The sequence below is a fragment of the Pseudophryne corroboree genome, chromosome 1 (assembly GCF_028390025.1).
Source record: "Pseudophryne corroboree isolate aPseCor3 chromosome 1, aPseCor3.hap2, whole genome shotgun sequence".
Classification (NCBI taxonomy): Eukaryota; Metazoa; Chordata; class Amphibia; order Anura; family Myobatrachidae; genus Pseudophryne; species Pseudophryne corroboree.
The window spans coordinates 812,096,138-812,110,632 of record NC_086444.1 but is presented as its reverse complement, the minus strand read 5'-3'; the positions used below and the strand labels follow the sequence as shown (position 1 = coordinate 812,110,632).

Genomic DNA, 14,495 nt, shown 5'->3' with positions numbered 1-14,495 from the left:
TGGCCATGTCGACCTACTGCAGGTCGACCTAAAGACCGGATCCTCTCATAATAACCTATAAGCACAGGTCCCACTTGACCTCTAGCGTCTGTCCCCCTGCTCTCCTCCAGACGCTAGAGGTCAAGTGGGACCTCTAGCATCTGACTTTCTCTGCCAGTGATGTCGGCTGCAGGGGGCACCTTGACAACAAGCATGAAACCCTTGGCAATGAGCATGAGACCCCTGGCAACGAGCAGGAAACTCCTGGCAATGAGCATGAGACCCCTGGCAAAGAGCATTAGACCCCTGGCAACAAGCAAAAATTAGAAGCCTTACTGTAGGCATAATTTGTAGGGTACATTGTTGTGTGGGGCATAAAATGGTGTTGGGGCATAACTATGTGGTATAATGTGTAATGGGCATTACAGTGTATGGCATAATGTGTGGCATTACAGTATGTGACATAACGCGTAATGGGCGTTACAGTGTGTGGCATAATGTATAATGGACATTATGGTGTGTGGCATAATATGAAATGGGCATTATGGTGTGTGGCATAACATGTAATGGGCATTATGGTGTGTGGCATTATTGTGTGTGGCATAATGTGTTATGGGCATTAATGTGTGTGGCATAAGTTGTAATAGGCATTACAGTGTGTGGCATAACGTGTAATAGATGTTATGGCATATGGCATAAGTTGTAATAGACATTACAGTGTGTGGTATAAAGTGTAATGGGCATTATGGTGTGTGGCATAAATTGTAATAGGCATTACGGTGTGTGGCATAATGTGTAATGGGCATTAAGGTGTGTGGCATAATGTGTATTGGGCATTACGGTGTGCAGCATAAGTTGTAAAAGGCATTACCATGTGTGGCATAACGTGTAATGGACATTACCGTGTGTGACATAACATCTTATGGGCATTATGATGTGTTGCATAATATGAAATGAGCATTACAGTGTGTGGCATAACTTGTAATGAGCATTAATGTGTGTGGTATAAGTTATAATAAGCATTAGTGTGTGGCATAACGTGTAATAGATGTTAAGGTGTGTAGAATAAGTTGTAATAGACATTACGGTGTGTGGTATAACGTTGAATGGGCATTACGATGTGTGGCATAAGTTGTAATAGGCATTAAAGTGTGCTAATGCTAATTGGTAGCGAAACCAATCTAGTCCAATACAGTCTATTACAAAGTCCCAGGCAAATGAGGTTGTCAAGTGACAGTCCAATGTCCAGAAGGACAGTAATCCGGTGGGAGTGGACACTGATAGGGGTTGATTTGAGTAAGTTACAGACTGTGGTTGTGACCTCACCTTCTCCCGCTCCCGAGTCCCTACTTCCTTCTTGCAGCCTGCGCACTAAATGAGATGCACCTGAAGATTCCTTTGGAAAACTGCCAGAAGTCCAGCACTGCTCTCAGCTCTGCGGTGCTGGCGGCTGTGAATGACAGCTTTCTGTCAGCGGCTATGGGTGCAGGCTGCAGCTCTGCTGATCGAATCAGTAATAAAGATCCGGTCCACTATGGGTGGCGGGGGGGCCAGGGGGTACTTGAGCCCAGTTCCCCCCCTTTAATCTGGCTCTGATTTAAACTGAGTATTAAGTGTTAAAACAACTCACACTCTGAAAGTTCCCGTGTATGGTGGTTAAAGTTACTTTAACCTTGAACTGAATGTTCTCTCTCATTGTCCTGTATCTGTGTTTTTTTGTATGAGATACTGTCTCTTAAAGTCATCCATTAAAGCCGTTCCAGTACCAGAGAGTTCTAAAACCCGTACACTGGACTTAATTAGATATTTTTATTTATGAATGACTTTTATTGCATTTTCTCATAACAATGTATTAGCATGTATGTTAATGGTGTTTGGCAACACAGTGTTTGGACTATGGAGTTGGGGTCATTTTCAATGTCTCTGGTTCAGAATGCCATTAAAAATATAGACAGGACTAAAATAGCCTGATCTGCCCCGTAACAATGAAAGATGCATTCTGTGTCTCTACACTATTTCCATGCAACTCATACAAATACTTTTTTATCATTACACATGAGGTTAATATTAGTGCCAAACTCCTATTTTGTTTTACTGACCCCATCACTCAAACCTCTGCGGAAAGACTGAGTGGTGTTACATCTTTGTTTCCCAGTAATTCATCTATTATCCTCAAACAGCATATTGTGCCGCTGTGCACTTTGTGTTATTAAAGTGAAAATAAATTCCAAACTACATAAAGCTGCCTATAGATTTGCATACTTAGTGGTTACAAAACCACTTTTTTTCATTTAGATTCAGAATAAAAGAGAAACATATCCAGAAGGAATGCTAGTACTACAGGAGATAACATCATATGCGTTTCAGTATATATATTTTTATACATATATATATATATATATATATATATATATATATATACACTCTGCACTCAATTCCTCTATAATGGATGCCCGGGTGCCCTCCTGTAACCTTGCGGTACTTACATAAAGGATGGTTGGCGGCACTCACTCTGGACTTTACATTAATAACGTGTACAGAGACAAGCTGCTGTTAACGTTTCAATATAACTGAAACGTTAACAGCAGCTTGTCTCTGTACTCGTTATTAATGTAAGGTCCTGAGTGAGTGCCCCCAGCCATCATATATATATATATATATATATATATATATATATATATAGTATCCTGAGTGCCGCATATGATGTTTGTGTATATATATATATATATATATATACAATTGTCATTTTATATAGGGATGATTTTTGTTAATACAAGGTAAAGACCACTGAGAATAAGGCTTAAGTAAGTGCTACTGTTTTGTTGAAATAGTCTCTTGCTCATAGATGACAGTGTCAGTTTTTGTTCACATTCTAGCATACTGATGCACCCAACATGTGTCCTCTATCCTACCTAACCTTGATAGACTAAAAATCTACTGTAGAGCTACAACTGTAGCTATACCTTGGGGGAATTAGTATCTGTTAAGACATTAGAACCACAGTTGCCCATAGCAGCTTAAGGATCTGCAAAACTTAATGGATGGTATCCAATTAGCCCCAATCCATTTTCGGACGATAAACATATTGTGGTTAATGACTGATGGTCATTACCGATGGTCATTATTACCAATTACCTATGGTCATTGTCACGGTATCCAATTAGAGGCCATTTTCATTAACCGAAAACAGACCCGCGATCGTGCAATCACACATGGGATTGAGGATAAGATCCCTGTTATCGCGGCTCCAGCAGCTCACTTATCGCAAATTTATGCTTCAGGTGTCTGAGTGCTGTCATCGGCGGGAGGAGCGTGCCTTATCTGGGCGAATAGAATAGCCCCCAGTGATCCTACTAGCAGCGGTAAAGTACCTCTGCTAATAGGATACCTCCCAATGACTGATTGAAGAAACACAGTATGTTCCATTTCTTCATTCCTGCGCTGCCTCCTCTCTTAGGTAGATGGTGGTGCTACATAAAATGACTGGAAGCAGACAAACTGTATTTGTGCCTTTTTTTTTCTCTTAATACTGCCTCAGAAAAACAATCCAACAGGTCATGTTTTGAGGATTTCTTTGGTCATTCACAGGTAAGTTCATCTATTGTGTTAGGTCAGTGATTATTTTAGCTATTTTCACAGGCAGAAATGCTGAAAATATGAGCTCTTTGGGGTATTTTTGGGTAACCTAGGATAGGCGTAATCAGAGCATTACAATGAAAACAGCAGCACTGAGCTCAGACATTTCTGACAATTTTAAAGTGTGAGATACTGGGATAAGATTTAACCACTTTGAGTATTTAAATGTTAAATACAGTGAGGATTTATAAGTAAGGTGCCTGTCAAGTGCATCTCTATATAGGAAAATCCAGCATCCCCATTTGGGTCTCCATTATGTACTGAGAGATTGTTTACAACTAGTCTCCATTACGTACTGGGAGATTGTTTACAACTATGGGACTTTGAGAATGGCCTCTACTGCTATTTATTTTGCTATGCTCTGTCTTGTTTTGATGATCTATAATACTGTGTAATGTGTAACTCACTTTTTTTCTCTTTCAGCATGCATTGTGCATTACCATAACATACATGTTTTGTGCTGTTTCATTTTTTTTTTAAACCTGTGCCAGATCTTTTTCTTGTTGCAGACTTTCTCTAAAAGTTGAATGTGTTTAAGGCTGCCGGAATGTAGCATGTTGATAAAATCCCAAGTCCAGCCTCCCCAAAAGGAACAAAAAAACTAAAAATAAAGATCTACAATTCCTTTTTTGGACATTTGTTTTGCAGCTTTCTACTACGTCTTAAGGCAGAGAATAGCCAGCGTAAGGTGCCGTACACAAGGTTAGCTAAACATATTTCTTACCAATCATTTTGGCAGAATACAGTGTATGTCTGGAGGGAACAGTCTTCAGTCACTAAACTACATTTTCTTTGATTTTCATTAATTATTTTTGATTATTACCTTCAAACTTGTTACCACCAACATATTTTGCTTTGCTACCATTCACTGCATTAAAAAAAGACTGCAGAATATACAAGTGTAGGTGAAATCTCTGTCTTAGACTGCTAAGAGTATATTGCTTGCAAATGTATCACTGTGTGCTCTGTGTTTCTGTATGACCTAAGACTTATCTTTTCTTTTACCTCTCAGTTAGTATTAAGCATGTTTTCTTTTACACACGCATGCAGGTGTTTAAATTTCCTGTGCCTCAAAGCAGGTATGCTGTATTTTACTGTGCCCTGAGGAAGCTAATATACCTATCACACAAAATAGCTGGAATTCCACAGAATGTCATGTGTCTGCTGTGTTCTCACGTCACTCAGCTGGCCTAATCAGTATTTCTGAGAGTAACATTGTAAATGTCACCTGTGCATACCTGCCAACATGACCCTCTCCAGGAGGGACAGAATGCTCGGCTCCTGGACTTTCCTCTTAATTTCTGATTGCCAGAACCTGTAGTGAAACACCTTTCTTATCCATTAACCTAATCAACACAGGTGCTGGCAATCATAAATTAAGAGAAAAGTCCAGGAGCAGAGCATTGTGTCCCTCCTGGAGAGGGTCATGTTGGGAGGTATGCCTGTGGAGTGTTATACACAGCCAGCTTCACTAAATGGTGTGTCTGGCCTTTAATGTTTGTCCCATAGATATACCAATACAGTGTTAACGCTAGTTTATGGCTGGGTTTTTAAACTTCCATTAACATATCTTTATTTTTACAGTAATCTTAAATTGCAAATTCACTTAATTGTACTTAAATCTATACTGTATAAGGACAGCTTACTACACTTAATCTAACACACAGTCTTAAGGCCCGTATTCACAGGCCGATTTGGGGAGAGATGTGTGCTCAGCGAACCGCTCAGCACACATCTCTCCCCCCGCTCAGCACAGCGCGATGTGTGCTGGGGGAGCGGGGGGGCCGCTCATTTCACCCAGCGGATGAAGTGAGCGACGTGCTAGATTGGCCTGCATGCAGGCCAATCTAGCACCAGCGATAGCGATGCGCGGGGCTGCGCATCGCTATCGCTGTGAGGGGTACACATGGTGTGATCGCTGCTTAAAATCTAAGCAATCTAGTCAGATTACTTAGATTTTAAGCAGCGATTGCTCCGTGAGTACCCCCCTTAACACTGTGTACAAACTGTAGGATTTTTCTGGTGTACAGCACATAATAGAAGCGAGTAAGAGCATGTAAAATTACGTTTGCATGATAAAAACAACACACACGTGTGGACGTACGTACGTACGTACGTACGTCGGTCCGTACGTACGTACGTATGTACGTACGAACGTACATACGTACGTCCGTATATACGTATGTACGTACGTCCATCCGTACGTCTGTATGAACGTACGAACACGCACAGACACGCATACTGTATCAAGTGAATACATTTCTTACACATTTCAACGCAGGTGCTCCGGACTCCTCTCTCTGCTTCTTCCAATTTTGTTTTAGCCATCAGTCTGCACGATGAGCAGATTTCTGTACTCTCTAATTTAGTATTTTATTTTTTTTATTATATTTTATTACAGTGCTCCCCCAACCAAAATATTTGTAGTGGATCTTTATTACATTGCTGAAAATGTAAGTGTTACCGGGGCATTGGGTGAATTCCTACACTCTTACATTTTCCTCTTCCTACGTTTGTGGTCACCCTTGGGCTGCTTGTTGCACCTTTAGTGTAAGAAGAGTCCATGTGTGCTTGGGCCTCACAAAAGGGATCGGTATGAAATGCCGGCAAAAGGGATCCCGGCTGTCACGATCCCAACAGCGGGATCCTGTCTGCCATAATGCCGGCAGCGGGGCGAGCGCTACAAAGCTCCTTGCAGGCTCACTGCACATGCCACACTGCGGGAATGGTGGCTCGCTGCGCTTGCCACAGGTTCTATTCTCCCTCTATGGGTGTCGTGGACACCCACAGGGGGAGACTAGCCTGTGTTGCCAGTATTCCGCCAGCAGCATTTCACTGCTAGTTGGAATTCTGGCATCGCCATTGTGACAGCCGGGATCCTAACTAGCAGTATTTTAAAAAGCTTCTTCCTATTCTATGCAGCCACTAATATCAGAGATCCCTGAGCTTTGGGTAGATCTCAGTTACTGTATGCCTGTAGTATTTGAGTTATCCCTGGAAATAAAACATCTCTGCAATTAGTGCTGATGACGAACATAAATTTGTAGTGTGCTCAGCTCACGCCCATACACCCTTTCTGATACTAAACCTTTAGAACACGACAGATGGCCCTTGGGTAACATCACATATGTGGAGAGGAGAGTGGATGGGGATTGCCAATGGGTAGGGAAGCCCTGGATCCTGAATACCCTCATCTACTGATAACATCTGTTAATAACAGCCATGAGATGCAGCGGTGGGACTAGAAATCTTTTTATTCAGTTTCATTAGTGATTTCCCCCAGGACGAAAGGCCTATGTACTTGCTTGGGAAAGCTGGATCCGCAATTCCTTTCTGACACTGATCTAATGGTAGATGCTTTTGTAGTTACTAATCTAGTTATTTTTAAACTCCCTAAAACATTGATAAGAAGTACTTGTTTCCATGTATTCATTACATTAGTTCACTGGCAAATCTATAATGGGTGCAGGGTGTGCATACTTTTTGTCAAGAGGGACCCCGCCGAATGGTATGCCTGAAGTGGGTGTCCTCTGCTACTCCACTGTTGGCATATGGGATTGTATAGCCACTGTGCCAAAACCTTTTCCATCTGCTGCACATGTGCCATGTTCCAGAATATTGCATGGAAGACTGCGCCGCTACAAAGGTATTGAGGCTCGCCACTGATTAATACGCCTCTGAACATTTTAGATGTTAATTATATGGTCATTTTCATGTGTATACAGAGTATTTGTATGTACTGTATGTAGATATGTGTGAGTGTGTGTACATATATATATATATATATATACTGTATATGAGTGTGTGTTTGTTATATATATATATATATATATATATATATATACTGTGTGTCTTTCTATATATACATATATATATATATATATATATATATATCAAGAATTCTGTTAGCGACCGGCAGCTTGCCTGGGTGCCATTCGGGATATTGGGAAATGCAGAAGGGGCTGTGACCCTCACAGGACTTTAAAAAGTGATTTAGACAGTCAGCCTGATATAGATATATAGATGTGTGTATGTATATATATATATATATATATATATATATATATATATACTGTATATAAGTAAATGAAATGCCTGTATGTCCCAAAATGATGTAGGTGTAGGCCAACCTTGACACTTGAGGATGCTTGGCACCCACAGGGCCATTCCCTCTTTTATTAGATGCGCTACTCTCCTCCTTCCCTAACAGAGGACACTTTTTGGTGTTCTAGACCCTCTCAAAACTGAAGAGCCCAAGTGTATCCTGCATGCCTAGCAAAGCCTCAGCCTCTGGTGAGATATCTGTGCCCAAGTTAGTCTTGATCACATTCAAATAAAATTACAAAATTTTGAAGCCTATCTTTATCTCCAGACTACAATTTATTTAACTAACCTGAGCAAAGTAACTTCAAAAGAACAGGGAATCCATTAACATATTTAGTACCCATCTACTACCTTTCTAAATGTTTGCATATGTTGTAATGGTGGTGGCACTCTGGACAGACATTTTTTTGGCTTGTAATGTTGAACATATACCACCCAAAAGAGAATGTAAGTATAGTACAGAAATGATGCAATTATCTTGCTAGGTTAATAGATCAGTCTTTCTGCACAGCATCCTAATGAAAGAGATGGTGGGCTCATGTGTAGACATTACTAAACTGTTACCTAGATATAGATTAATGTCCTGTGGAGCTTTGTAATGGATAACAGCCATGTCACATTATCTAGTAATCCTATTATTTCTAGTATTTCATACATGAATTACAGTATAAGACATATGGGGAAGGTGACAATGGATCAACTGCAAGTAAAAGAAGGGCTGTAAAGTTGTATGTGTTATCTGTTGCCTGCTAGACAATGCCCTATTACAAACCATTTCTACCTCTTTACTCAAGTGTAGATGCTATAAAAATGCATATACAGTAAGTCTGCGTTGCCTGTAATTGTGTGCACCATTTCCTGAGAAGGTGCAATGCCATTCTACACAGGATATACATTATGCCAATGGGCATTTGTAAACCTCTGCACTAGCCCCATGGTTAGATCATGGATGTCAGAAAACCCAGACACCCACTTTCTGGTTGCATGATGATCCACTTACAATCCCTTAGAATTAAAGCCACATCTATCCTTTATGGTAAAATAACCAGACAGTACTCAACTCCTTCTTCTTAGTGCAGTATATTTATGCAACACTGAAGTTCTAAAGCTGGGTACACACTGCAGTGTCGGGCATTCGTTCTAACATCGGAGTGAATGCCCATCAGCAGGGATTGCCAGTACACGATAGCACAATGTTAATAAACGGAACAAACATGTTCCGTCCTCCATTAGCATAAACAAGGATACTAGCGACGGACGCTAGGTTTGATGTTCAGCACATCAAACCTGGCATCCATCGCTAGCGACCGCGATAGCGCTCAATCCTGGGTACACACTGAGCGATGTAAACGATATGTCGTTCCAAAACTGCATTTTGGAGTGACATCGGTCCTTTGTGTACCCAGCTTTACACTGAAGAATATATTCCTCCAGATGTATCCACATACATCTAGCCTCAATATGCCACACAGCGGGAGATGCCTGGAGGGACCGAGCTGACAGGCCCTGTGGACCTCCACTTCCATCGGGTGTCTTTTTTTGCCAAAACTGTGCACCAGGAGACTGTGCTTATTAATTTGATATGCAACACTTCTATATCTGTATGCAACTGAGTTTGTTTATGAAGAACAACAGAATATGGGGGGTCATTCCGATTTGATCGCTAGCTGCAGTTGTTCGTTGCGTAGCGATCAGTGAAAAAAACTGCTAATCTGCGCATGTGTATGCACCGCAATGCGCACGCACGTCGTACGGGTACGAAGTCCTTTGTGGTTTTGCACTGGTTCTAGCAACGATTCCAATCGCACAGCCGAACGCAAGGAGAGTGACAGAAAGTGGGAGTTTCTGGGTGGCAACTGACCGTTTTCTGGAGTGTTTGGAAAAACGCAGGCGTGGCCGGGCGTTTGCTGGGCGGGTATCTGACGTCATTATCATGTCACTCGTCGCAGCAATCATCGCACAGGATAAGTAACTACAGGGCTGGTCTTGTTCTGCACAAAATGTGTTTGTTGCCGCGCGGCTGCACAGGCGTTCGCACTTCTGCAAGGCGAAAATACACTCCCCTGTGGGCAGCGACTATGCATTTGCATGGCTGCTAAAAGTAGCTAGCGAGCGATCAACTCGGAATGAGGGCCATGGTAAAAGTCACAGCCGCTGCATGGTAGCATTTTGTGTGCAGATTCAGAGGCTCAGTCGCACACAGATACACAGTACAAGTAGGGAAGCCAATCCCGGGCCATTTTTTCAATCCCGGGTATCGGGATTGAAAAATGGCCAATCCCCCTCGCCCCACCCCGCCCGCCCGCACACATTACTAACCGTATACCGCGTGTGGGGAACTCCACATTCTCTCTCCCCAGGGGCGGCTGACGACGCAGTGTGATCTCATGCTGCGCCGGGCGAGCCGGAAGGAGGAAGCCGGGCAACATCTGAGCGTCCCGTGGACGCTCAACTCTGATCCCTCAATCCTCAGGATTGTAGCTTCCAGTACCGGGATTGAATCCCGGCTGTTTTTGGCTCTAAATCCCGGGATCCCGCCGATCCCGGGATTGGCCTCCCTAAGTACAAGTGTCAAATTATCAAAATAATCAGCACAGTCTTTTGGTGCATCCTTGTTGCATTGTGTTGTGTCTAAGACACATTTTCAGCAGAAAAGACAACCGACACTAGCAGAGTCTCACGGGAACTGGTGTGCCAAGAGGGGCCGTTTTGGCATGACTGCAGCAAAGATGTATGAGTACACATCTGTTTACCAACATAGCCTATAGGTCCCTACGGTGGTCATTAATTTCTTCAAAAGCTAAATCAAAAGGCGAGTATTGGCTTTTAATTCCCCTTGACTACTCTTTTACATTTAACACAGTTGACCACTCATTTATTATACAAAAACACTCACTTTGAATCATTCCCTTGGTCGTCAGGACACTGGACACCTGGTCTTCTTGCTACCGTTCAAGCTAAAAATTCCGTTTTGTTTCTCCGGATCCAACTGCGCTTCACTTCCTCTAGAAAACTACCTTCTCTTGAATAGCAAATAAGCTCCTTTGTTTTTCAGTAACACCTGTATGTGGATGACACCAAAATGTATAATCTTTTACCATCTGTGTTGGCCCATATTACTGAATTTCTTTCAGGTATTTCATCTTTAATATTGTCTTACTACCTCAAATTCAGGCTGTCAGAAATTGAGCAATTACTTTTTCCCCATCTAAAAGTATCAGCTTACTTCCTTTCTTCCCCACATCTAGTCTGCCCCGAAATCTTGTTAGATGTACTGTATCCAAGAAACATCTCTAGAATATGCACTCAAGGCTGTGCAAAAATGTTTCGCAATGCTTTTATAATCTCCTGCATTGTCTATAGCAATTCCCTTCTTACAGATCTTGAGCAGCAGCTGTACACATGTTCTTTGATATAGCTCAAGAAATTTTTAAAACCAGCTTCTACCTACACATTTCCCACAAAAACTAAATGTATTCTTTTTCCATAATGAAACAGCCCACTCACCCCAAACCAACATTGTTGTGTTACTAGATCATACAGTACATACAACCACTTTTTTTCCCATTGCAGTTTGGCTAAACTATTAGTCGTGGACTTATTAACCTCATATAGCAAACTTTTTTTATTTATATTGTAAGCTTGCAAACAGGGCCTCTTTCCTGTGTGTCTATCTATTAATATTCAGTCTTGGTATATTATTTTAATATCTGAAGCTTGGAGAATCAGCAGCAGAACTACACTGGGAACCATGGCCCTCATTCCGAGTTGTTCGCTCGCAAGCGGATTTTAGCAGATTTGCTCATGCTAAGCCGCCGCCTACTGGGAGTGAATCTTAGCATCTTAAAATTAAGAACGATGTATTCGCAATATTGCGATTACACACCTCGTAGCAGTTTCTGAGTAGCTCCAGACTTACTCGGCATCTGCGATCAGTTCAGTGCTTGTCGTTCCTGGTTTGACGTCACAAACACACCCAGCGTTCGCCCAGACACTCCTCCGTTTCTCCAGCCACTCCTGCGTTTTTTCCGGAAACGGTAGCGTTTTTTCCCACACGCCCATAAAACGGCCTGTTTCCGCCCAGTAACACCCATTTCCTGTCAATCACATTACGATCTCCAGAACGATGAAAAAGCCGTGAGTAAAATTCCTAACTGCATAGCAAATTTACTTGGCGCAGTCGCAGTGCGAACATTGCGCATGCGCATTAAGCGGAAAATCGCTGCGATGCGAAGATTTTTACCGAGCGAACAACTCGGAATGAGGGCCCATGTGTATTTGGCATTTGTTCCCTTATGTGAGTAGGACATTTAGTTGTGGATCTGGATATGGTGTGCAGTGGAAATTGCTGTACAGACAGACAATGGCCATTGGAACCTATGTATTGGCGATGCTGTGCTGCAGGCATCTGGGAAATGTTACTCTATGTAATGGCACTGTGTAAATGTGTCCATTTGCTCGTCTTGCACATACACAAGTCCACTTACTTATTTCACATACTAAAGGCAAGACTAGATAACTGGTGTAAATGTGGCACTGGTGGGTGGTAAGAATGCAGCTGGAATTTACCCATATAGTATCTGGGTGCCTAAATACACTGCAGCTGTAATATACTTGTTGGGGCTGATTCTGAGTCAGATGCAGATTGGCTGTATTTGCAGGCAGCTACAGACTCAGAATAGGATGGAGATATACAAAAGTGCGTAAATTCACAGCCGTGCATGTGCTGTATGCAAACACTGGCCATTTGTGTCCATGTGCAGGGATCCGTGTGATTCATAACCAGCCCCTATGTACAGTATGTTGATTTCTAATTATTGATACAAGTGTATCTTTGCTACTGAACTCCTTATGATTTCAGGACACACTAACCCTAGTTTTCACATATAATTTGTTAATGGTGTATTGTACAGTATTGTACATTCTATGACAGTGTTGGCTAAAGACAGTGGCTACAGTAACAATCTAACTCCATTGTTCTTCTAGAGAGAACCTTATCCTATGGATGTGCTAAAGCATCTCACCATTCCCCTTCAGTACACTAGAAAAAGGCGTGTTACTTAACAGATTTGTTTAGTGGGGAGGGGAGGGCCGAGGTATGGAGCAGTAGGGATCGCAAAGTACAGTACCACGCACGATTGTTGGCTATGTCTAAACAAGCTCACTGTAAAAACAAACAAAAAAAAAACAATGAGGTCTATGTATCAAGGCATGTATTACGGAAAGAGGTTATTTGCTTTTGAGAGACATGGTCAGAGGAGGAGATATAGTAGAGTGAGGACGCACATGTATGGTAATGACGCCAATCAGCTCCCATCCCTCCTCCGAAATATTCCATCACCTGTGAGGCAGCAGATGCCAGCTTTGATCTGAGCAGTGCTGTATATAACAGTTGTTATAGTTAGATATTTTTACTTTTTCTCTCCTGTATACAGCACAATTAATGAAAGAAAGTTTCTGACATTAGGATCCCTTTAATTTAAGATCACTTGATAATGTAACTTTTTTCTGTTTGGTATTTTGATACTTTTTTTTACATTTTGCAACTTTCAAACTCAGAAATGTAACATTAGATTACATCATTATGTGTATGTTTTGTTTACACTAATTATCAACAGTGGCAGTAATTGATTGCATATTGCTTATTTACAACAATGTTTTATAAACAGCATCAAATAAACACACACAAGTGAGAAACATCTTGCACAGTGGCAATGCCATCAAATTGAAGCTTGTTAAAGTGTAGTTTTTATAGTTAAATGCTGATGAGCAATGATCAAAAAACAAAAATTAAGAAGATATTTCAATGCCTATCTGTTATATTAATTAAGGGAAAAGGAAGAGAAGTTTGGGGAGACGGAGAAAATAAGGGTTTGAGGGAACTGGAGATTCCTAGAATAATGTAGTAAAAGTAGGATATTATATGAGCAGTGGGTTAGCTCCAACAAAGCCTGGGCTACAACTATAGAGTTGAGATTGTATATCATTAGATTGAGCCCAGATGGTTCTGCTTCTTTTTATAAAGATAAAAGAAGCAGTGGAGTACCTCATTATGCTAGTAGTATACGCACTATGTTGTATATGTACCAAGTGTTCTTCCTGATGACTACTATAGTTGATGGGTATTGTTTTCCCAGGATCCAGCTATCAAACAGGTAGCCTTGCTTATTATATGCGTATTAAATGTGTTTAGATGTTTAGGGTAATCAGGAAGAGACAGAGTAAGCAAAATGTATTTTAATATATACAAACCTTATAGGCTGCAACAATACAGTGCAATACTGGTACCTGTTTTTAAGAAGTAAAACTAATAAAAAGTATATTTTAATACTGTTTGAAGCAGGGGCGCATCTAGAGAGGAGGAGGCCCGTGTGCAGGCTCTGTCTGGGCCCCCTCCTCTCTAGCCGTCAGCGCTGTGGCTCTGGACACTAGGGTCTCTAGGGGACTCTAGCACTGTCCCAAAGCCTAGAGCACATGTGCAGATCTCTGGGAAAATGTTGTGCCGTGCCATTTTCCCAGTGATCTCTGAAGCAGCGCTGCTGCACTGCGGGACTCCGGAGAGTTAGTATTGAAAATAATGGGTGCAGGGTGTGTGGGGTGCGGCCGGGCCCCCCTGGACCCCGGAGGTCTGTGTGCACCGCACACACTGCACCCATTATAAAAACACTAGTGGTTTCAAGGGATACAGTGCACCCACTCCCAATCCAATTCGTTTTTCCTACTGGTCTCAACGTGTGTGTGTGTGTGTGTGTGTGTGTGTGTGTGTGTGTGTGTGT

At 41.8% G+C, this 14,495-nt stretch overlaps 1 protein-coding gene across 6 annotated transcripts in view; it reads left to right on the top strand.

The window, feature by feature from the left end:
- NPNT (nephronectin) overlaps positions 1-14,495 on the top strand; it is a 217,348-nt gene that overhangs the window by 78,181 nt on the left and 124,672 nt on the right. For 4 of the 6 annotated variants that reach the window (XM_063919271.1, XM_063919257.1, XM_063919283.1 and 1 more), the window contains exon 3: positions 4,264-4,317. The exons of the other annotated variants lie outside the window; for them this stretch is intronic. In XM_063919271.1, the coding sequence (XP_063775341.1) occupies positions 4,264-4,317 (54 nt within the window). The remainder of the gene's footprint in view (positions 1-4,263; positions 4,318-14,495) is intronic. 6 annotated transcript variants of the gene reach the window in all.